The sequence below is a fragment of the Amblyomma mixtum genome, chromosome 1 (genome assembly GCF_055824585.1).
Source record: "Amblyomma mixtum isolate Tamu chromosome 1, ASM5582458v1, whole genome shotgun sequence".
Lineage (NCBI taxonomy): Eukaryota > Metazoa > Arthropoda > Arachnida > Ixodida > Ixodidae > Amblyomma > Amblyomma mixtum.
This window is the reverse complement of record NC_143012.1, coordinates 210,838,568-210,863,811: the sequence shown is the minus strand read 5'-3', so window position 1 is coordinate 210,863,811 and position 25,244 is coordinate 210,838,568. Positions and strand designations below refer to the sequence as shown.

Genomic DNA, 25,244 nt, shown 5'->3' with positions numbered 1-25,244 from the left:
CCACTTCTCTACTGCAGTAATATTTCTTCCTTTGTTGTTTGTTATTCAAGACTAGGCTCGTCTCCACTTGTTTTTATTCAACGAACCTTTTAAAACCGAAGCTGTATCGGTAGCTGTCTATTTTAAAACATTAGACAGATTGGAACGAAGCTTCCAGGACGACAAGGGGAAGGAGTAAAAACATATCGAAAAATAAGAACGTGAATATAGAATTGGGAAAGAATAGAGAGTGGAGCTGGCGACTCTCTGTAAACTACCTCTGCACAAAGGACATTGCGTACCTAGTGCCTACTGCAGCCTAATGAGTGTAAATATGTTTTCAAACTGACACCCTGAAAGTGCTGTTTCAGTTTATACTACTGAGTGGCTCCCACATACTACGGCACGGTAAGAAATGTGTATCGGGTATCTGAGCGGCTTTCCTTAAACGAGGAAACTTCATTACATGCAATTCACACGGGCAAATCATCCTTAGATTAATATCTGTACAGTAGCGTTCAATTAATATAGCACAACACGGCCGCATTCCTAGATGACATCATTTTAACACACGCTGTGTTATCTGCTACTGCTAATTCTTGCGCCGTGCTTCCCCAAGGCATCGCACTAACTTCTGTCAGGGTAAAAACACTCTATAAGAGCAAATACTGTCTGGTTGATGCAAGACAAAGACTAAAGCAAGCGCTGCATGCACTATATCCTACTACTGTTCAGGATACAGATGATGTTGCAGTACATAGAAAACAATGAGGGGATTCCAGCCCACTTCGCGAGCGAAAACAAGGCACTGCGAAGTTTCGTGCACTTCGCAGCTTCGAGACTAGTCCCTAGAACTTTGAGAACGAGTATTGACATACTTTTGCCATCCATTTTGACGTTTAAACAAGTCAGACACAAGTCATCCATTCTGACCAGAAACCAGCCTTGTCAGGATTTTCAAAATTCTTGCTGAGCTTAAACTGGTGGTGCTCTGAGACTCGTTCAGTTGAATATTTAGATATAGTGGCCGGAGGCTCGCGGGGGGGAGGGGAGGAGGGGGGGGGGGGGATGGTGAGAGCTGTGTAGCTTTGTTTACCTGAAAACTCTGTTCCAATATATTGCGTTCATTTAATGCACATTCGTACATTTTTACAAATATACACGAATATGTATTGAGAGGTACGCCTTCTAACGCCGGCAAAGATGCTCACAGAGGTTTTCAAAACACAGGGGTCACGAAGAAGACTTATTTGCTTCAAAGTGTAATGAAACAGCTTGTGTGCTCGGCGCTTCCTTGACTAACGTGCAAAATAAAAACATAGATATCAGGCCGGGCTCCTGGTAGCCAGTAAACCCAGCCTTTTCGCGGATTATATGCCCGAAACCTTCTTCTTGTCCCTGTACGTATGCACGTATGCAGAGCGTCTTTATAGTGTTGAATTTATCAAGGCCTCGAGTAAGGACGAAGAATACCGACTGTTAGCTAACTCCACGGCATGAAATGGACTTTGAATGAAAGGCAGAAGAAGTGACTAGGCGTGTAGTTGTGCTTAAGTAAAAGCCTTAACCAGTCAATATCAGTGGACTATAACAATCGAATACAAGTAAACACAGCAAAGAAAGTAAGAAAACGGGGTCACGGTCTCCGGCACTAGCAACAGCTGCAAGCGTTGTACCCGAATTGGAGCAAAAGAAGCTGTGGTGCCATAACAGCCCCACTGTATTCGGCCATGCCTCAGGGCGCCATAATCCTGAAAAGCAAGACCATGTCAGATCAAGCTTACAGCATATTCTCCCCCTCTGCCCTTACGTCCCAGTGGGACTTTTCTTTTTGCAAGAAGCTAGGCGCTGCTGAGCATGCATTCGGCTCTCAGGGAGCTCTCGAAACATCTTCCGTTTTTCTCTTTTCTGAAGCATGAACGGGGCGTGCGCGGGCACGATAAAAGCGTCGGGCGGCAGACGGGGTTGTGCGGCGGCAGCGATTGGAAACAGGCTTGGCGCGTCCCTGCGGTGTGTGTTCCGTGCAGAAGCACTTCTGCATGCGCAGCGCCTGAGGATGACGCCGTTTTCCGGCCGCGTAACCTTCGAAAGGTAACATCATATCTCCTGAGGGTAGTGTTCAGGAAGCAGAAACTCATCGTTAACACCTAGGAAGGAGTCTTCGGCCAGTAAGTTATGTTAAGAATGCAAACAGTGCGATAGTTTCGTAAAAAGATACCGCGGGTACAATTTGTGCATACGTACTTTAAGGCAACGGCCCTATGGAGAACCACGAATCATGATGGAATGGCTTCAACGAACCATAGAGCCTTCTGCAGCGCGCGCCCTTCGTAGAGCATCCTGAACGTGGCGCATGCGCGGATGCAATGATTGCGGCGTTTTTATGCTTCGGAACTTCGCCGTTGCACTATAGCAACTCTGTTCACATGGAAAGTGCTTGCCCAAATGGTTACACATATTTAATTCGCGTGCAGTTTATTATGGCCATGCACACGGCAAAAGGTCCTATCTATGGCCTGAGGGATCAGTTGTCACAGTGCCCCTCGCACTAATCTCTCTTTCCCTTTTCAGTCCCCTCACCTCTCCCCCCGTGCAGGGTAGCCAACCAGAACACCGTTCTGGTTAACATCCGCGCCTTCCCATTTCTCTTTACCTCTCTCTCTTGATCCCGAGTTGGTTAATTTTTACAACGTAGGACTGCACGAAAAAGGCAAGGACAGATGACATGGCGGTGTCGTTTTCGTTCCTATGTCTACTATCTTTGTCTTTTTCGCACACTCCTACCATCTTAAGCGCGCATATCTGTGCGCGCATATCTTCTTATGTGCGCGCATATCTGTTCTACACGTGGCGACCTGATGCCAGGATTCAACGTGCTCCACTAGAAAGCGCTTATTTACCAAGCCTGCTAACTCTGTAGAATTGGAGACTGTGGTTGCAAAACAGCGGCCTTCGAGTGGAAAAAGACGCAAAAAGAACGCTAATGTGATCAGAAACTCAACGAAGCACAACAGCACTGTATTGCCGAGACGAAACTGCTGAATAAAAGCGTAAATGCCTGTTTAGATCACATGTACAGCGCGCTAAGCAAATGTTTTGTTCTGCAGTGTACCCTGTCTTTTTTCAGTTTTAGATGACCTTTTACCTTAGTGTTCATAATTAGGCTTTGCTGACAGCGTGCCATCGATTACAGTGCAACGGTAGTTATATTTCCTTTCTGTAGGCTCTACCTCATAAGTCAAGGCTACAATGATGATAAAACTGCTGTTCTCCGACTCCAGTCGGAATGAAAGAAATAAGCGATTTTTTATTTCTCTGCAAACCTTCAATCTGCTCTGCCGCTCATCCCACTTGATTCATAGCTGTAGAAGCAATGCCTCTGTACAGTACGTGTTATTTTTAACAGCCGCTTAAATTTGTTGAGCTTGATGTTCATATCTCGGAATAAACATGAAGTAAGCCTTACCTAGCCATGTTCGGCCGATTCTGGAGACACGCTACGTCTTTTGCGCGTGCGCATGGGAGTACACCTCATAAGTAGAACGTACTATAGACCGCAACCTGAGAGTGAACACGGGAGCGCAAGGTAAATGGCCTGTAAGTGTACTTAAAGCGGCCATCTTTCGCAAATTTAAGGAAATACTGCGGCTGTTTTTGCTGCTGGCGGCACTCCCGCTAGTGGTGTTTTAGTCCTTAGTCGTATGTACAGTCTTTGCCAAAAGTAACCCGGCACAGGTGGTTTGTTTCTCAGCCGCGTATCGAAGCACTCATGGCAGCCCTTAAGCTCTGATTCTGTGTAAAGAAAGGTGAGACCTTGTCCTTCCATTATGGCACCGTTCGGTCTTTAGGGCTGCTGCAAATGCTCCGTGATACGTTTGAGAAGCAAGAACCTGTTGCTCGGTTACTTTTGACAGCGACTGTACATAATTGAGAGCATTGCGGGACATTCACCTTCCATGGTTTCACAACCAACATGGCGAAGGGGAGTTACGCTGCGCACACAATGCCACAAAAAAACAAAAACAAAGAAACAACCAGAGGTTTTTATCTGTTCAGAGGACGCATTGGTGCTCTGTGCGTACTTATCCCTCATCATGGTCAGGTGCTCAAGAAATGCTCCATGGTACAGAACACACGGATGCTGTGAGAGTGGCAACTCCTGACACGACCACACATCCCGTTTAATTTCTTTCCGGAAGCGGGCGGGCGTGTCCACAGCAATGCTAATCGAGGCTGTGTCACTACTGTGCTGGTTTACGGGGGCACACCCAATGCATACGGGGATATTCTTTCGTCTTTTTTGTGCTCCTGCCGACTCTGAAAATGAGGAAAATGATTTGCATTCGCGGTTCTCACCCTATTTCGCAACTGCATAGGTCCGGCGACCACTTTGAAGACACATGCCCGCACATACCCACACGCACGCACGCACGCACGCACGCACGCACACGCACACACACGCACGCACGCACGCACGCACACACACACACACACACACACACACACACACACACACACACACACACACACACACACACACACACACACACACAGGCTGCTGAGCCCCAGGAAATGGTTCTGAATGCCGGCAGCGGTGGCCACATTTTTATGGAGACGAAACCGGAAAGACACCCGCACTGCGGCCGAAGTCAGCGCACGTTAAAAACACCACGCGGTCGAAATTTGTTCCGAGGTGTCAACTACGGAGTCTCTTAACGTCCATTTAACGATTAAGGACGTTTGCATACCGTATCAAACCATAGCACTAATAACTACACATGCATGCACACGCAGTAGTATACCAAAGTTTACAGAAAGCAAAAAATACATCATAAATATACAAGCGTCCTACCAACGAGTATTTTCCTGTTTTAGCAGCCAACTTTACTGAAAGAACCCCGCAGGAATCTGAGTTAGGACAGCCTCGGCAGATAGCGCGGAAAAGGAGGGCACGAAGGCAGGAAGGAAATAAGGAACGCTGCCTTCATGGACTTCGTGGCTTTCCAATAGCCACGCTTGTAAACACTTCTTTGATTCCATGTTATCTAACTTTTGGCGTCGTCGCTATACTCGGCAACACTGATGCAAATGAATGTCCTGACAGCCCCGCGGAGTCATGCGTGCTGGGGCAATAAATTATGCTAATGTGGCGGCCCTGCGCGGCGTTTCCTGTTCTTGCAGCAACGATGCTTTGCTATAGAACGTAAAAGAAGGCCGAGGCCCAAACCTCATTTATCCTCGGGCAAGAGAGGCAGAATGAAAAAAAGCGACGTGGAATTAAAAGGAGGACAGACTACGGGCTAACGCCTGCACCGAAACGAATGCCTAGCTTTGCATGTTGCCCTGTGCATCCAAGGCTTAGCGGTTGGGTAAAACGGTGGTGTATGACCTCGAAGTGAACACGACTAGGGTAATTCATTCAGCTTTATCTCCCGCACAAGAAAGGCGCTAACGGGCATCCACTGAGGTGAAAGATTACGTGTGTCTCTATATAGGATCCCGCAAACGGCGAATGCGTGCATGAACAAAGAAAAATGCAGCGTGTTATAATGCCTTTCTGAAGCCTTAACTATGGCGGCACTCTTTTGCATGAGCAAGAAAAATGAAAAAAAGAACACATAGTTCGGCCCCTCAAGCAACATATAGAAGTAAGATATTTCGTGCATTTCATGGTATTTAGGCACTTAGCATGCCATAGTAGACTAGAAAGACATTGCATTTCATGGTATTTAGGCACTTAGCATGCCTAGTAGACTAGAAAGACATTTTCAGAACGCTGAAATGTTTTAGCGAATAAACTAACTTTACTTTGCCTGTCTATGTTTAGGTCCTTAACTCCGCAACGACTTCAGTTGTGTGACTGTCATTATGATCTCTGAAGGGATCGTTGGCTATCTCATAGGCCAAGAATACCCTGACAAATTTATACTCACTCTCAGGCTTTGTGCTGTTTTATGCAGTACCCTTCATCCTGCGAAAAGTTTTCAATCAATCAATCAATCGTTCAAACAATCAATCAATCAACCAACCAATCAATCAATCAATCAATCAATCAATCAATCAATCAATCAATCAATCAATCAATCAATCAATCAATCAATCAATCAATCAATCAGTTTATTCGGCACTGCAAAGGCACCTTACAGATTCAGGTCTGCCGAAGCCTCACTGGGCTTGTATGGCAGCGCCTGGCAGGTAGCGGCAAGTCGCGTGCGGAGCTTTACAAACTAAGAATAACAGAAAGAATCAGAAAAGTAGGGCAGCAATAAAATGTTGAACACATCACACTTCACAGTTAACTAGAAATAAACGCTGAATTCACTAAACTACATCAAAAACAAATGTATATCAGGCAATGTAGGCGATGAAAGTCCAGGAATATATGACCATGAAAGGAGCGATGAGACAATTTAATAGAATAAAAATTTAATAGAATCTTCAGTTAACAAGTCCTTGTGTGCTTCACGCAGCGGCCTCGGTAGCTGATATGTTCTCGCCAGCCCAGGTCGACTTCCAGAGGTGTGCATATTCATGTGATTTCTTTTTTAACTTAATGCGGCGTCGCTGTTGCTACACAACAGGACAAGATCCAACGATGACACAATTCTTGGTTGGTGTTAGCGAGCGTATGAGTGCTTTTTCACTATTGGTTTGAAGTTACATTGAGGAAGAAAACGACTGCAGGAAAAAGGAAAACGCAATGCTTGTTCAGTGCTACTAGAAGGTAATCCTCTCAGAAGGAGCGATGAACGTGTGAACAGCGGAACTAATAGTCTTGCGGCTCCAGCAAAGCTCTGTAGCGCCTGTAGGCATTAAATTGGAAACTGATATAGAGAGCCCAAAATGTTGAGGGCCATTATGCAGGGAATGTTTGCGGAGGGAGATGAAAAGGCAAAAGAAAAAAAAGGAAATGCTGCAACACTTCGGGTTCAATATAAGAAATTGAAACATGGCTGAGGAAGAATACCAAGATCTGTAAAGGAAGATATCCAGAGGAGATATCCTGAATCAGAGAGATACATGCCAACTAGATTGAAGCATTGATAAAGAGTCTGGAGTGGAAATATCTGCATGGCAGTATTTTTTGTGCGCTATATGCCTGGAAGTGATTGAAATAGAAAAACGTTTTATAGGCGTATTTGTATATTTAATATATTATTGCTATGAATTCATTGTTTTAGGAATATAAGGTAATATAAACTGATATAATCATGTTTAATTGCCGTCCTCCGCAGAACACACCAAGCCGTCCGGGAAAAAAATTATAAATGATCTTCATTGTTTCGCATGCTAGAAAAACCAACGTGTTCTCCCTACATCAAAACGACGTATGTACTGATTTATCATTCTTTTTACCATTAACTTCGTTTTTTAATTGACGCAAAAAAACATTCGGCGTTTATTGACCTCCAAAACAAATGCTACCGTGCCGACCTTCATTTCGAGCAGCCATTTTGGTTCCAGCGCCGCTTCAGTAATACTCAAAGGGGGAAAAGGAGGTACAGTAGCGAGCCTCGGCAAATACCCCTAAAAGCCTTCCAGGGACATCCTGTCGATAGTTCAAAAGTAGCAGCGTGTAATATGCGGCCCAATTAGCGCTCTTAGTCTCAAGCAGCAGCCGGTAACTTAAAGGTGCGCCTTCAGAACCAATTAAAAGGCATCCCAACATTTTCAAAACTTTTGTCCACAGAGAGGAGCACTTGTATGTCACAGTGACTCGTTCCTAGCCGGACATGGCACTTGCGTACGTTGCTGCGATGGAGGATGCATTGTTAGAGAAGTATTTTATCCGAGTTGCCATTTTAGTTGCACGGACAATTTACGAACTGTTTCGAATATACCCGGAGAAAAATTTTTTGCTTTCTGAACAATTTTATGCAGACAATTATTCGCACTGGCAGTCATTGCAAATAGCTCCAAAATTGAGGTAAGAGTGTGTTTGCACAGCACGCGATGGTATTATACGCTGAAGAATGAACCCTCCATCTTGCCTACCAGAAATAAAAATAAAGAGGTGATGTTATACATTGTTCAGTATCGTTGCAAAGAAATTTCAGCTTGCTCTCGCTTTCATTTTTCAGAATCTCATGGTGTCCATTAGCGTTGAAACATTCTCTTTTGTGGTCAATACCATACTGCTGAGTGCATTACCCGAAACAGTTCATTTCTAGGCGTACACGTGAAGCAAGGTATTCTCCATCTTGGTCGACTCAGTTTTTTATTGAAGGAGACTTTGAAACGTGAGTGTTCTGTATGCGCACAACACATTCAAGATTTAATTTGACAGAAGGAAATACGGAGAAAAAAGAAAGTTAGTGGAAGTGAAGCGCAATACACGAATGATGTCCATTTTATTGAATATGTGCGGCTTTCAAAAAGAGAAAGTGTCCACCACAGAACTTAGGTTTCTTCATTTTCCATGTTGCAAATGCCGAATCTGTTTTTCTTTTAATAGCGTAATCAATACCAAGCAAGGAGTTGGACTGGGCACCGAGATTGAGATCCAGGAAGAGGCTGGTTCACATTGGTTCCAGCATATTTTTGCTCCTTCGATCGCTCGTAAGATTGAATTGATCTTACAGACACAGAGTCCTTTTTCGGAAGTGCAGCACGTGAAAAACTAACTCAGCAAAGCTACCCACTGGCCTGTAAGCTGCACGCTAAGGGCCTCGCGTTCTCAAAGTAACGTCTTAAGAATCGAACTTTCCGGTATTGATGCCTTACAAAGAGATTCTCGTATACACGGGTGCCAGGACATTCATCGGATTTAGCTACAACAGGGCTTTTCGAAGGCATTTAGCATTATGGAGAGTGATACACATACATAAGGTTGGTTTTATAGGGATTAACGTCCCAAAACCGTAGTACCGTAGTGGAGAGCTGCGGATAATTTCAACCAGCTACGGTTCTTTATCGTGGACTGGTATCACACAGTACACGGGCCTCTAGCCTTTCACCTCCTTCGAAATGCGTTTACCGCGGATGCAACCCACGTCTTTCGGGCTAGCAGTCGTGAGCCATAACCACTCAGCCACCATGGCGGCTATACGGATATATAGAAAGATACGAAAGATGTCGACTGTTCCCAGACGAATATGCGATGTTATGCATTTATATAAAGGCTAATCAGCCCTTATTGTCCTAAATTAGGGATGAGGAATGCAACCTTGTTTTCACGGCATTTTCTTAATTTCTGTGTCCCAGTTGGCGTCTTTAATGTGTAAATTATTTGACACAATGCCAAGAGTCAAGCAAAATGTTCACTAGCGCCTCAGCTTTTGGCGTGACAAAATTTAGGTGTCTTAAATGCATCTTTTCTAGAGAATTTGCAGGCAAGAAACGCACGCACGCACACAGTGTGTAACAAGACACAAGACTCGCTAAACTTCAATCAGCCTTCTATTTGCACTTACATGAAAAATACACATTTCATTCTGCACTCGGACGTGCCTCGTCATTAACAGCAGATCTCATATTTGCACACTTTCTCATGCGGGACAAACGCTTGCGCAGATAATCTGTTTCTTTTACTGCTAATATTATGGATGGTATTTAGACTGGGAATTCCATTCTGTCACAACAATCAGCTCTGGGTCAACTCAGCTTGCTGCCACTGTCTGGCGAATTTAGGGGAAATCATCAGGCACTCTGCGCGCCGAGGTAGCTGATGCCGGTCGACCCCGCAGCTGCCATCCACTGTTAGGACTGGAGCTCCCACCCTGTCAGCACTGTTGCGACTGTGGCATCTCAGCCTGCTTCCACTGTCGGGCACAGCTGAGCGATGAAACGGTCAAGGCGACGGTGAGTCAATGAAACATTTATGCACAGTACATAAAAGGGTGTTCCCTAATTGACACATGAGCCGAGATCACATTGTAGCACAAAGGAGCATGGCAATGCCCCGGGTGAGCGTCTCTCTCGCATGATGTCTCTGTCTGCTCCTCGTCTGCTGCTCCCGTTCGGCGCGGCTCGGCTTTTATAGCCTCCGGGAGTGTTGGAGCAGCCATCCGTTCGAATCCTCCATTCAGGTCACGACACTGGTTACCGTTTGAATTGGGCGAATGGACGAGAGGGGCTCAGCCGTTCTAAGTTTGCAGCTGAAAAAGGGCAGCCGGCAGAGCGCCGATTGTCTCTCAAGCTGGCGTTTGCGATGGGGGAGGAGGAAGGGGGATTCCGATCCTGAAGGGTGAGCTTGGATAAATCGTGCTACAAGCCGTGACATGTCAGTGGGGTCCTGGCTTGTTTGTACGATGGCGCACGTATGGCGCTCGTTACCACGGATGCCAGAGGAATGCGTGCTCGGGCCTTGCAACGCGGTGCTTGCATATGTCGCCTGCCCTGTGATTTCAAGCACTTGGATTACCTTTCTTTTTTCAAGGCTGAGTTGAACTGTGCCCTAGTAGTGTTAGGCTTCAAGGCTAGTGGGGACTCAGTGTTTACATTTGTACAATAAACACACCAGCACAGGAGAGAGAGCAACGGTACACAAGCGCTTGTGAACTGTTGTTCTCTCTGCTATATTTCCTTTTGTTTGTCGCGTTCTGAACATCTGACCTGTTACTGGCTCCAGTTGTCTAAAGTCAAAAACTGCCAGGACGATTCGCCCTGAGATTGGTAATGATGTAAGGAATGGCTGTGGCATCACACATAGTCACCTTGTGCATTAACTTACATAACGGATCTGCGCGCCGTTTTCAACTGTATACAAATTTGTATTGAATGTTACCCCAACGGGAGAAGACAAGTTGTTCTAGATTTCGGGGCATGGGGCCGTTGTCCCGATAGCGTGCACTACTAGAGTCTGAAGCACACGTGCATTGTAGAATGCAGCATGCAGTGCCCAGGGCAGCGTGCACTGGACGACAAGAAACGGTATCAAATGTTGTTTAGGATGATGTTGCAGTCACAGGCGCTGCGGTCTCTGGTACTGTACTTCGCAATCGCACTTTAAAATATTCAAAAAATATTCAACGAATGCACTTAAGTCTCTCTACGGGCGGAAGAAAAAACATTGAGGTTACCGTTGCCTGCTCTGTTGACTGGTTCCGTCTTGCTCACGTTCTGCTTGACACTTTCTACGAATTGTCTCAGCGTTTCGCTTACACCTGTTTTCAGGAGACATTAGAACTCGCTTAGCTCCGCTTAGAGGGCCGCCCGTGTTGGCATCCAAGAACAAAGTGACAGGGAGCGAGACAACTTCTCTACAGATGTTTTTTGTATTTTTTTTACTATTGTGACGTCTTCGACTCCCAAATAATTGTTTAGACATGTTGCTATCACGTGACTATTTGGGTCCCGTCACGTGACTGGTTATGACGTCTCTACCACAAATCATTAATATCACTAACTACCACTTTTCAGGTCACCAACATTTTCATTATTTAATAATTCCCTGTTAATATTTTAATTCAATATTAGCAATACTTAATAATTATAATTACCTACTACTATTTTATTTATTTATTATTACGTGTTGATTTCCTACTTATCGTTACTTAACATCGTTCTTATCGTGGCTATCTCGTGGTCATGCCATCCAATAGGCACGAAATGCCTTCGCATGAAAAAGCAAGACATGACCAATGAGCGAGTGCACGTGTGACGAAATGGCAAAGCGTTCATTTCGCTGAGAGTATCGACGATTACTTCCGCGAAAAACACGCGGAGAGGTGTGGTTTCTAGGCTAGTTCCCACAATTTTCAGAGATTCACTCAGGACAGTTGCACTATGTGTATGGCATTGTAAATGCGTTTCCATAATTCACACCGATAAGTACTGCATTAAAGCTCTAAAGAACATGTGTATTTCAGTGTAGAATCCCATCTGCGTTGCATCATTTGTCCTTTCTTTGTTTTGACATTGGACATGATCGGCAATCCTTCTTTCAAACAACCAGCGCGTTCTGTATTCATCAGCTATGCAAAGCGGCAAATGCCGGGCCTTTGCGGCACACGATTATGTGCTTAGAATTTGTTGCAGAGTTGTAGAATTTTTTTACTGCATATCTGCAGACTCCACATGAAGACTAATGGCGTTTCAGCGGCATCACGCGTGCACGAATCCTTTTTCGAAAGTTAGCATATTCCGAGCTTTCAGTGCTACAAAACGAACACACTTCGCTTTGAATGGAATACCGATGCCTTCAACGACATTGCCGACGCTTTAAAAAACTACAGCTTAGAGCCGTGTAGAGTTCCGCAGCCGTTTATATCAATGCGTATTCGCTACACATCCGCTGCAACAGGAACTGCTTACGGCGGCTACAATAATGAGGGCTTGCTTTCCGTTTCCGGCCCCCGCGCTTTTGGTGAGCAGTGAAAAATGGTACACGGGGACATAAAGCGTAGCGCCTTCCTGGCCTGGCTTTCAACGATCCGCACCATATTCGCTTAGAAATGAATGCTGTAGACAACTTTTTCTCTTTTTTTGTGCGCAGCTGCAGTCGTCTGCATTACTTCAGTGAATCGAACCGTCCATGAAATAGGACGGCGAACTACTTGAAAGAAATGGGGCTCTCAGTACACTTCTAAAGGAGAGAAAATGCTGGAAAGAAATCAAGAACACGAGCCAGCATTGCCCAAAGCGGCAAGGAAGTTCATCATAAATCCTTCGTGATGGTGCTTGAAAAATCACATTATTGCATACAATGATTATTGATTTACTCGAACGTAGACCTGACGAAGAAACAGCAAGTGTTAACTCCGCCGCCAAACCTGCTCTGTTCCTAATTTTGCCTTAGATACTACACAAATCAAACTTCTAGACCCTTTTTTCAGGGCGCGTGGCTGAGGCTTCAGGATTTCTGACATGTCAGCATCCGCCTTTTCAGTGAGCAATATTGCCACGTTTCCACAAGCAGCCGCTGGGCGGCTGCTCTTCGAAAGTCGCGTGCACCGGCGAGTGAAAGAAGAAGAAGATCGGTTCCGGCCTCCTCTGGGTGCTCTTGGCTTGTTCTCCGGTGCCGTCCAGGTCAACCCCCCATCAAAGCCTTTCGGTTACGAGCCCCAACGGCTACGTAACAATATTAAAAAAAATGCCTCTCTGGTTAATTATATGTTTTGGTTAAAGCTACATTGAGGTTACTAGCCATTTTTTTTGTTGTGGACACTATGTTGAACGCGTCGTTTGTTTTTGTTTTCTCTATTACTGCTACTGCAAACATTTTAAACGTCGAGCGAGCTAATACAAAAAGTAGCCACCTGTCTAAGCATTGCTGCATCGGTGGGAAGTAAACAAAAGTGGTATTTACTGCGGACTGCACTAAGTCGCCATACCTTGCAGTTACAGTTTACGGTTGATTATTTCTTAAAGTAATTAAAAACGACCTGGAAAAAAACTTTTTCCAGTGTCCGCGTAGTGTTTATACTTATTTCGATATTTCCAATCATTTTGACATCAGGAAAAAAAATTCTGATGCTCTAGGCAGTGGAGATGGGAAGGTACGGGAAACAGTATACGCGTCTGTGCGACTTTAAAATAATAAACAAAAACACTCAACCGGAGCCAAAGAGGCCCTATTATCTGTTTGTTTATGCCAATGAACTACACAGATTAGCACTTCCACTGATTCGCTTGCAGGTTTACACTTGTGCATGACACTTGCACTCACGTCAGCTAGATAAAGTATCAAAGCGAGAAAGGGTGTGTTGGCTCAGCACCAAAAAAAAAATCATGAGAAGACGTAATATTGCTTTTGACCTTGCTTAGTGCCAGGTGGTTACGGGCTATAGAACTCTGGCCTAATAACAGAAACCTAAGACACTGTTCCCCCACTGCATGATCTATTCAACATTGCTAGGAAGTGTCTCTAGGTTTGCATCAGATTGTGCGCCTTCCTGAGACATGTTTGTAATCAATTGTGGGCGTTAGTCGAAGGGACACTTTATGGTGAACACTCTAAGCCGTGGCACACTAGATCCCTATGTCTTGTTACGTTGGATGGCTTTTCCGAAATGTATTTTTGCGTTTATCTTGGGTTCCCAGCTGTCCAACATTAAGAACAAAAAAATTAGGCAGTGGTTTAGCTCTGGTTAAGCCTGGATATAAAAGCGAAAAGCTACAGTTATGCTTGGTTTGACGTCATGGCTGTCGCAGTTCGCGCACAATGCACTGGGAGCACCACGATAACGGTGAAAGCGTTCGGCCGTCCACACAATGCGTGTGCGGAGGCGGAGGAGGAGACAGTAATCGGCGCGGTTAAAATTCAGGGGGCACTTTGCCTCTCTAAAGTGCTGCTAGGGGAAAGCGTTTCCTGGTGCACTGTTCTTTTTTAATTTTCATATTTTATTTTTTTTTTCATTTTATTTTTATATTCGTCTCTTTTCTTATTGTTATTGTTTTTAATCTTCTTTTACTTGCTTTAATTGATTTTATTTTTCTTTGCTATTTTTACTTTTCCATTCCTTTTATTTTAGTAATGAAATCTATGCACTCACTAGATGCGCCTTTATTCATGCTTGAACTTTGAGCCTTCGTGGCGGAGTGGTAGCGTCTCCGCTTCAGAGGCCGAAGACCTTGGTTCGATCCCCAGCCTCGACGCAGTTTCCTGTTTTTGTAAATACTGACGAGTCGGCGGCTACGGCAGCGGCCACCTGCGCCATGCGTGACGTTACTGGGTTTTACGCTTGCGCAGAAGTGGCAAATCTGGGCTCCCGCTCACGCGAACCGCGGTGCTGACTAGCCTAGTGAAGCTTTCCGCTTCAAAACATGCAAAACGTGTTATTGGTAAGTTCAGATTACTTCTTTTGGAGACCGTATAAGTGCCTCGTAGTCACGGATTTTATCTTGCTATTTCTGATATGGCTTACTTTGGTAGCTGTAGGCTCATTTTACGTTCCTTTTTTCTTTTTTTATCATAAGCTCCATGCAGACGATCTTGTTACAAATGTACTCCTGTGAAGCACGTTCCGCTGCACATAGAGTGCAGACGAGGTGTAACCACCTTTACAGGCTGAAAAACAGGATCAGTCGCCGGAGGCAAACTCCCGTCTTCTATTCTCCAATATAAGCGGTAGAAGTTCCCGCTCCAAGAGCGAAAGAAAGTAATGAATATGGCTGTTTTTCAGCTGTCTCCTGGGGGAACATGGAATCGCATTATCAGGCCTCGCCCTCTCCACATAAGCAGCACGCTCACATGTCCACAGTATGCAAATGATAGGGGATTCCAACTCTGATTGGTAAGGAAGTGAACTAGGTGCTTTCATTCGCGGTATACTACGAGGTCCAATACGTCTCCTAAGTAGATTACCCAAAAAAGCTTGAGTGCATTTATTGATCAAGCACTCGTCTTAGAATACAGAGCGTATTTTTCGTTACTTCGTTTAAAACACTGTCATCTAAATCGCCATCATGGCAGGATGAACTACAATTTACAAAAACATTAAATTCCTTGCAGTCTAAGAATGCAATAATCAACAGCTAAAACTATTTACCCACCTTCTGTTAACACTCCACCACATTTTGAACTACCGTTTAGGCGCACGCTATCCAAAATCGTAAATGATCTTACAGCTTCTTTCTTTATTTCGGACATGTTTAAGTTATTTTCCGCACTAAAGTGCCATTAAAAAACATCTTTAGTGGGAAATTATAAAGGCTGATGCTTGTTACCGTTTTTTTTGTGAAATGACCATAACTTGCGTCACATACTCGGTTAAGGCTTTGGATCAATGAAGATGCACAGACAGCCCTGTGCTTCAATGTCACTCCACGTCAGAGAACTCTCAGGGCTCGAAACAATCCCGCGCCCGATGCTACGTTGTTTCTCGTCGCTCACATGCAGCGTCGCAACATTAAACTTCGCCTGTCATGCAGTACCACATATTTTGTCTTTATTGCTAATTCGAAGCTGTCAAGGAAATTGTATTTTATTCGAACAGACTAGATCAATTTTATTTAAAACAATTGTAATACATGGCCTCACATTTTCATGAATTGCCCTTTGCAATAAAACTTCCTTAACCATACCAGGAGATGCGAAAGGATAAAATGAATCGAACTTATCCAATATACCATGCAAATTTGTCTGAGAAAATGTGCTGTTTCGATAAATAAATTGTTTTCCGAAATTGTAGCTACATATGAATGCAGCTCGTGCCCGCAGAGAATGCGAAACATCTGCCATACTATGTGGTCTGGGAAGTCGCTATAAATTCACTGCTTACGTGAATTGACACATGCTCCTGATTGACGCTAGACGCACTGAAGACAGCTAGGGCATGGCGATAGTAAACGAAATCATAGGACACTAATAGAATGTGGTTCAATCCCTTGGTGAAGTTAAAATGTCATCGTGGAAAATATTGATTATCTGCAAGAACAGTTTCTAGACCCACTGAGTCAATTTCCGATCATGTTTACCTATATGCAAGAAACCCTATGGGAAAAAAAACAAGAATACCAGCCTTCCAAGCGCAATAGCCAATATTTGAAACAAAGGAAAGGTCAGACTGTAAGCAATTTTCTGTGTCCTATATGACGTGAGCGGCCTTAGAAACAAGCCACCGAATTCGCTGTTTTCGTGAGTACCGACCGGGCACCAGGAGTTCTCAGTAAGCACAACCCGGCGCAACACCAAAAGCACTGTTCACTTGATTATCTTCATTATCTCCAATGCCCCATTCTCTTCCGACGCAAAATCCATCATCAAGCAGTAAGGATCAGTACTTGCACGTGCACACAGGAGAACCTTACACTCAGCACTCAGACGCTGCACAATGTTTTGTTCCGCTTATAGGGGCGCTTAAACAAATGTATTCCGCACTGAGCTATCCACTCTTCACATATCTTATGCCTATGTCAACAATTAAAATTCTAATTGATAAAATCACCCACAAGAAATTTTTACCCGCCTACTACCTGTGCAGGTGATTTAGCCTCAAATTTAGCAGACCAGAGCGCTGACACTTTCCGTGCCTAAGACTGAGGCCAAATAGCGTCGCAAAAGCAAACATGCGGTGTTATGGTTGCTTAGACGGTTCACCTAAACGGCCTATCTTCCATCACTATGCTGTCAGACGAAGCCTAAGCCGGACGAACCAGTTCAAGTGATAACTGCTTGCATTTTCTATAAGCGTTTCGTGAAGCCGCTAAATGACTGCAGAACAACACACTTATGTACGCTTGTGTCCGTGCTTATCTATTGACTGCCAATTGAAGCGAGTTTCATTGAAAGAAATGTGTAATCCGAAGAACACAATTGCGTTGTTCAGCGGGTTCAAAACAACTGCGGTGGTAATTTTTCTTAGCTGGTCCGCAGAGAGAATAGAAATTATATTGATTTCTCTCATTTCATCAGACAACTATAGATCATTCATTATCTTCGTATAAGAACCAGAAATTAATCTGTGTTTTTAGTAATGTTTTTATTAGGGTGTTTATGATCATTATGAATTTAACTGAATCTATTCAATTTTATAGACAAGTGTAAATAAATAGTCTTTATGGCTTTCGAAAGCCGTATCTAGCTGGTAATCCAAGCACAGGCTTGAGAAAGGAAGAATTTTTATCGTCAAGTCAACGAACACACTCGCTACTACTCTTCCATTTCTTCCTCGTCGCTCTTTCTTTCGAGCCTTCCCCCGCCTGGCGCCAAGCGAATGAAACCATCAGGTATGAGTTATAGCTAGTAGAACAATTCCAGGATCGGAACCCGATGAAAAATTGCCTAGTGCACCGAGTGTTCTCCTTTCTCTGCAGCCATCGCTCCGCAGAATTTGAAACGGGGAAGAACTACTGATAAAACTGGCGCTCATGAAAAAACCCGACAGGCTGATCGAATGAGTGAGTGAGAGAACCGAAACAGCAAAGAGTAGCAGGCTTATTAACGCTTCGCTGCGATCGGAAGCGCGGATGTTGGAAGCCTGCTCGCGCTATTCGTATTGCATGAAGGCTGCGCAGCATTGCGAGACGCAGGCCCCTTGAAAGTTTTCTTGCTCTATCCAATCTTCTGTTACTGTTCAGCTGTGACGCGCTTTATATATCTAGCTTTGTAAGAACCACCTCATTCGTTCTCAATTTAGATTACTCATGCGTATGGCTTATTCCCGATCATCTTGTACTGTCCAAAGTGTATCTTTAGCGGGTGTCTTAAGTCTCATTCGCGCCTTTTATGGTGTTTTACTCTTTCCTTTCTTTTTTTTTCGCTATGCCATATGGCGGGTATCGGTGCATTATGTTGGCTTCAAGTCTGTGGGCATATTGATTGTTGCGCATTTCTGAGGAAAGAAGACTCTTTAGCGGAACGGCAGAACACATATCATATATAATTTATCGTATACGCAGACGACACCAACATATTTTTCTCTGGCAATAATATCGGACAACTTATTTCTAATTGTAACCACACAACAGTTCAACTACAACAATGGTCGTCTTTATAATTCTATGACGATTAACGCAAATGAAACAAAAGCGATTATCTTTCGAGCAAAGAATAAGCTACTCCTTCCTCGTGTCGATATTATTTTTAACTGTCGTCCTGTTGACATTGTTGACCATTTCAAAAGCCTTGGTGTGACATTTACTCCTCGCATATCCTGGGAAACTCATGTGAACTTAATAGTGCCATATTTAGCTCAGATAACTAGAATAATTGGTCGTCTCAGATGCATTCTTTCTGCAAAACTTAAACTATTAGTTTATAATTCACTTTTTTATTCACAAGTTAACTATTTCCAACTTTTCTGGGGTACAACTACATTCTCCAACCTACAAAAAGTATATGTCATGCAGAAGCGATACCTGCGTCATGTGTAAAAAGCTGGTTATAATGCAACAAGTGCCTGTTTTTTTTTATAGAGCGCATGTTATTACGGCTCATAAACTTTATCTCTACCGTTTGAGTATTAGATTTAAATATAAAGTCAGATATAATATACATAACTTGCATATTTAGAAAAGAATGACCAATATTATGCTACAATATGTGGAGAATATTGGAAAATCTGTACACCCTGTTTGAAATGTGGCATGGAGCACCTATGTTATTCTTTGCCATCACTGTTGAACCATTCTGTATCTACTAACTTTGATTTATTTATTTTGCTCCACTGCTAAGCTTCGATCTATGTTTACTGAGGATGAATAACTGGTTTTACTTCTCCTGGGAATTCATTTCTCGGACCACACGGCTTTACTTGTGTTATGCACTGATCAAGCATTTTAATTTTCTTTGGTACGACTGTATAAATTATTTGTTGTTCACCAAACGCTGCTCATTATGTGGGGCGATGGACTCGTCAAGTCACCTATTGACGGCTTTTTATTTTCCGTCGTCCTCCTTCTGTGTACTGTACATGGTGGAAATAAAGTATTTTTCTTTTTCTTCTCATTAGAAGCCCGCATAGACCCTGGGTGAGCTTCAGGAAATTTCTTTAGTCGCCTCGAGCAAAAAAATACTGTGTGAAACGGCGTACGTAGGTTAATCATCACACATACCACCGCGAGCACACAAGCACACGCATACGCGCATACACGCAAACACGTACACATGCAAGCACACACAAGCACATACACACACAAATACGCACGCACAGACACGCAAGCACACACACATATGCAGGTCGTATGCATGATATGTACAAGTAATTACCGTGAAAGCTGCAGCTATTTACGTGCTCCACACAAGGAAGCTCGTAAAAGATACGCACGGCGGCTTTATGAAGTTGCAGTTAGTGCTGAACGCGACTATTGTTTGCTCTTTCTTTATTTGTTAATACATGACGAGAGCAAACAATCACCGAAACCAAAGAGCATAGAGAATTTTTTTTTTCAATTTGTGGTGTTCATTACTTGAAAATTGATAGTGCAAATGGTTTGTGGCTTGAAGGCAATTGATAACAAAGCAAAAGATAAAACGACCCCAAGTCGCCAATGGGATCCGAACTCACGACATCCTAATTTCGCGTCCGCACTCCATCAACTGAGCTATGGCGACGGCCGTCCAATCTTCTGTTTTCGGGGGTATTTATGTGCAGTGTAACCGAACCTTGACAGTGTTCACCAGCACTGCCCTCGTTTATAGCGGCGGACGCAGTAAGTCCTGTACTATTGCTAGTGCCACATAGGAACGTGGTCGAACGGCGAGGGCGTAAACTGTGCGAGTACCCTCTTATGCTACTCATGGCATCAAGACTGCCAGATTCGGAGCCCTCGTTAAGCTATTAGGCAGAAAACGCAAAAAGAAAGGTGCTCGCAAATCAGTAAACTTAGAATACCATCCTTGCAAAGGTTTCCTCTAACGCTAATGCAGCATCTTACATTCAGACACCAGTTTCTTCCTAGATGACTAGGTGCACTCAGAGAAACTTGGTGACAACTCGAGCGATGCACTGCAGGCGAAACGCGTATTGAATTAAGGTGTGAAGACAAACTCACACTGGAAGCGGACACACTGGATGAAATATTAGGCTTCTCTTCGATTTACGACCTCACGCAAAATAGACAGCAGAGTGCGGATACAATCCCCTGAAGTGTCACGGCGCTAGCTGTCCAGACGGCGATCTGCGGGAAGAGATAATTTGCTTCAACCTTTGAAGGCTTCGAAGAACGGGCAGCTGGGCGCGGTGGCTACGATCTATGGTACAAAAATGGCATGGTTTAACCGTAGCTTAACCGAGTAGACGTGCAAAGGCATGCGCTTATCCTTGCTGGATCATGGTTTTGCATCTCTGGGTCATCCGAACTTCGGGCGACTATATTACACTCAGGTTAAGCTCCGATCAAAGTTGGTCATATCTGTTCGCTGCTCCGCAGGTGAAGTTGATGAAGACGACGGTGTGCCATGCACAGCGCCAGAGTGTGTGGGAGTTTAACACGAGGTGCAATCGACTGCCGCGATAGCATTGTCCCGCGTGCAGTGGCCAGCGAAGCTGGTATGTGCGCGCCGCCGCGGGTTCGGCAGCCGCGGCATTATTTTTTTTTTTCTGAGTGGGCTGTTGCGATACTAGGTTTTGCCATGGTCACCTTCAAGGTCAAGCTTCACACAAACTCTTTAGATTCCATGAAGTTGTGCTGTCGTTCTAAAATCGCTGGAAAACAATGATTTAAACAGAAAGAAAGTCTGTTGGACACCCCGTTGTTACCAATGATATATCGGAAAACATAAAGTTCTAAGGACACCTTAGGGAAATTGCCAGCAACACGCACATTTTTGAGAAGATATAAGTGCGCATTTTTTTCGGGTCAATTACTTTCTTTCAGACAGTCGAAACTTTAATATGCAGGAAAAATTATTTAACAACAAAACTGGCTGGTACCGACAAGCGGATAGTTTTCATTTTTTTCAGCGCCTGGTCGTTAGGTCTATGCTTTCTTGTTAAAAGCCATTTTGGCCCCGTTTCAAGCTCGCACTTATAAACACGCCTAGGTGGTGTTCTCATTTCTTTGTGTTTGTGCGTGTGTGTTTGTGTGCATGACTGTGTGCGTGCGTTCGTGCTCATTGCCAGTGTTGTTCCTCCTGGTTTTTTGAAGTTAAAAATTTCTATTATTGAGGAAAAGAGTAGCTAACTATAAACGCAGTGCCTCTCTGTATTTGAAGATTGCGTTAATCAGTTTTTTTAAGAAGAACAGAAAGCTGGGCGAGTTAGTGGTTATCCATTTTTAACAGCGCGAAAAGACGACGACATTTACAAACAAAACAACTCGAGCGCTCGTGTTGTTGTGTGTGTAAACGTCTTCGTCTTTTCGCGCTGTTAAAAAATGGTTGGTTGGTTGGTTGGTTGGTTTATGGGGTTTAACGTCCCAAAGCGAATAAGGCTATGAGAGACGCCTTAGTCGCTTTGGGACGTTAAACCCCATAAACCAACCAACCAACCAACCAACCAACCAACCATTTTTTAACAGCGCGAAAAGACGGAGACGTTTACACACACAACAACAAAAATGGAATTTTTATTCCTTTAGCGCAATTGCAACGCTTAGAATGAAAACCAATGCGTTTTGAAAAGAAGCCGACGCAATTAGTAAAATGAAGTGATATGATAAAGTTAATATCGCCATGAACAGTGCAACTAAAACATTCGGTTTGCGGTGGTCTTTGCAGAAATAGTCAGTTGGAATAGAGGAAGGGTTGGTCTAGGCCGGAAGAATTGTTTGACAAGGGAAAAGCACTCCCTTTTTTGCCACAGAGCAGCCCGATCTTATTTCCCAATTATCTCAAGCTCTCAACACTTTCAAATATAACGCAGGATCCGTATTGCATCAAGTAAAATTTATTGCAGACTAGTCTCTGATTGTCATAAATGATGACGTATGCGGTGCCTATCATTACTTCGCCACATGATCCCTACACACAGAAATTTTCAGAAGTAAAAAACCGCAAACATTTGGGACGCTTTTCTTTGCCGTCGGCGAACACTGAAAGCGAACAGGTTCGTTGGGTTGATTCCTTCGTACACACCCTAGCTAAATACACAGACTGAGCTCAGAGCAGAAAAAGCTCAAATTTTGCAGCATATTGTTATTTACGCCAACACTGAACAGGTAAAAAAAAAAAACAACGCTTTTCTCCAAAGAGGAGAAGGCTGCCACCAGCGCTAGCTTTAGAGCGATGCCTACATGTGTAAAAGGGATGCAGCTGTCCTCATTTGCAAGACGAAATTAATGACATCCTAGTTGAAATCAAGAGGAAGAAATGGGCTTGGGCAGGGGATGTAATGCGAAGACAAGATAACAGGCGGTTTTTAAGGGCAATGGCGTGGATTCCAAGAGCAGTCAAGCGTAGCAGTTGGCGGCAGAAAGTTAGGCGGGCGGACGAGATTAAAAAGCCTGCGGGGATACGGTGGCAGCAGCTGGCAAAAGAGAGGGATATTTGGAGAGACAGGGAGAGAGAGGTCTTTGTTCTGTAGTGGGCATAGTCACTATGATGATGGTGATGATTATATTGTATCTGCTTAGTAAACGCAATAATACGCCCGGCGTGCCCAACCACAGTCATCCGAGTGCTTGAAAGCAGTTTTGACATTCCTGAAAGAAGAGCAGAGAAAGACGGAGACACCACTTAACCATGGAAAAAGCTAAGTAAGGAGAGCTCTGCTTCATGGGTTGAGTTTCGCCCCCTTAAGCCAAGATTACCCGTCGTATGTAGGAATTTATATGAATTTGTGTACCGCAAAGAGAGTTTGAGCTGTTGTTAGAAGACAGAAACTTCGAATACGGAAGTCGGAGCACCGCAAGTGTCATATTCTCTCATATAAGTTTATCTGTGTGAGTGGGCAACCAAAGCGGGTTTCTTCTGCCTTCGCATGGTAGTCGTTTACAGACAGCATCAGTAACTTTAATGTTGCATTTTTTGTGAGCCAGGCTTCACTCGAGTTCGTGTGTTTTAAGCTGTTTTCTCTTTCTCTTCTTCTTTTCTTCTCTTCACACGTTGCCTACGCTCCTGCTCGAACAGTGGTGCTGGAGAAGTTTGTGGCCAGCGTCTACGATGTCTACGTGGTGCGCGGAAACTCTGCAGTCCTCCGCTGCCATGTGCCTCCCGCCGTGAGAGATTACGTCACTGTGACATCGTGGGTACTTGACAATGGAGTGAACATCGGCACACTAGAAGAAATCAGTAAGTTTCAGTACCTGTTCCTGTTCTCAGACTTCTATGTTACCGCAGAATGAAGCAGTTTTTTTAGAAAAAAGGAGATGTCTTGCCCAATGCGCCGGTTTTCTTTGTAATTCTCGCGCTGCCGAAAAGATGGATTCATGGTCATTCATCCTAATTAAATTCAGATTGGTATGAGTTCACTAGAAATTATTCGCCTCCGAAACACTTCATTTAGTCCTCAAAAGTTTCTCTATAACTACGTACTGCTTGGTAAAAGAACACGGCCTGTCATATAACTCCTCGATAGCTTCTCTTGACTGCATACTGCTTCGTAAAAGAACGTGGCCTGTCATATAACTATCGATTATTTCTTGTTATGCGAAAAGATTCTACATATTTTTTATATGCCACTGCGGCTAATTTTCTGAATACGTGAGGACGATTGTGGCTTTTGCTAGAATGTTCGTTTAAAGCTTATTTTTTGTAAACATGAAAGAGAAAAAATAACATCATGCCTCTAGGAATTCATTTCCCCTAGGCAGAATGCAGTTTAATAATCTGAAGAATGTCCATATTTTAATATATGCTTTCAACTTACTTCCCGATGTTATCTGCATCAATACCGTTAATAACTAAATCTTAGCCTGTACCACTAGCTTTGAAAAAAATCACGTAAACTCTTTACTTGTTAAGCTGCTTAAAAAGAAACGACATGAATGAATTCTGGGCCTTACATACTTAAAGTCTGATTTTGTGTATGCGGATCATAAGCATAAGTTGTATTTTATGAGCAGTCTCCTCGAAGATCGAGTTGGGAATTTTTATGGATTTCTGCTATGAAGTGGCAGATATCTTTAAGTTAAATGTTTTCAATAAGTGTTTGTTGGCATACGCACAGTTGCGCACATTTCCTAGAGAAGCAGCTTTCAGTCTTTTTGCAGTGAATGTCTCAATTTTTTTTCATTATTATTTTGGCATTTGGTTGTTATCTGGAAACAACGTGATATTTTATGTCTTCAACCATTTCTCTGTACGTATACCGCATGCCAGTGCTACTAGTTAAAATAACAATTAACTTTTTTCAGTTGCCCACACACAGAATCTTTTAGTTTGAAATATTCATGGCCCACAAACAATTTAGTTTCGCGCCTGCATTTGCGTTTCTGTGATCTGGTACTCGGCGATAAAAAAAAGAACACAGAAAACTCTAAAGTGAGAAACTTTGAAAGTTGCCTCTCACGACCACGCAGAAAAAAATTTGCTGCTACGTTTAATAAATCACAGGTCCCTGCACGGAAACGCTATCGACTGACTCCTTCGATTTCGACTCCAGAACTTGTGTATGCTTGTCTTTCGCTTGCATCGAAATTGTAGCAAACTTGTCCCTGTGGCGCGCCATGCGAGCAGTTCCTACACTCGGCGCTGAGGAGCAATATCAGCAAGCGGCGGATTTCGAGCCTTCGTATTCGGCCTCGCTCTCTGTCTAAATTTTCCAAAGTTCTTTACATCTGTCTCCTTCCTCGAGACTGCTCTATCATATCGAGCTAAAGCGCCCCAAAGCTTTCTTTGAGCAAAAAAACGAACTTTGGCGGTAAATAAAAAAAGAAATATATATACACGTATATATACACGAACGGCAACTTTCAGTGCGCTTTTTGTTTTTTTTTTCGCTCCGCTGAAGAATAGCGGATGTTTGAGCTAAAGAGCCGAGCGCCTCCATTTCCAGTGTCTG

General features: G+C 43.7%; 1 protein-coding gene across 1 annotated transcript in view; it reads left to right on the top strand.

Moving 5' to 3' along the window:
- Nucleotides 1-25,244, top strand: part of LOC149370777 (cell adhesion molecule Dscam1-like) — a 202,083-nt gene that overhangs the window by 112,191 nt on the left and 64,648 nt on the right. The window contains exon 4 of the mRNA XM_089578576.1: nt 23,372-23,533. Within this exon, the coding sequence (XP_089434702.1) occupies nt 23,372-23,533 (162 nt within the window). The remainder of the gene's footprint in view (nt 1-23,371; nt 23,534-25,244) is intronic.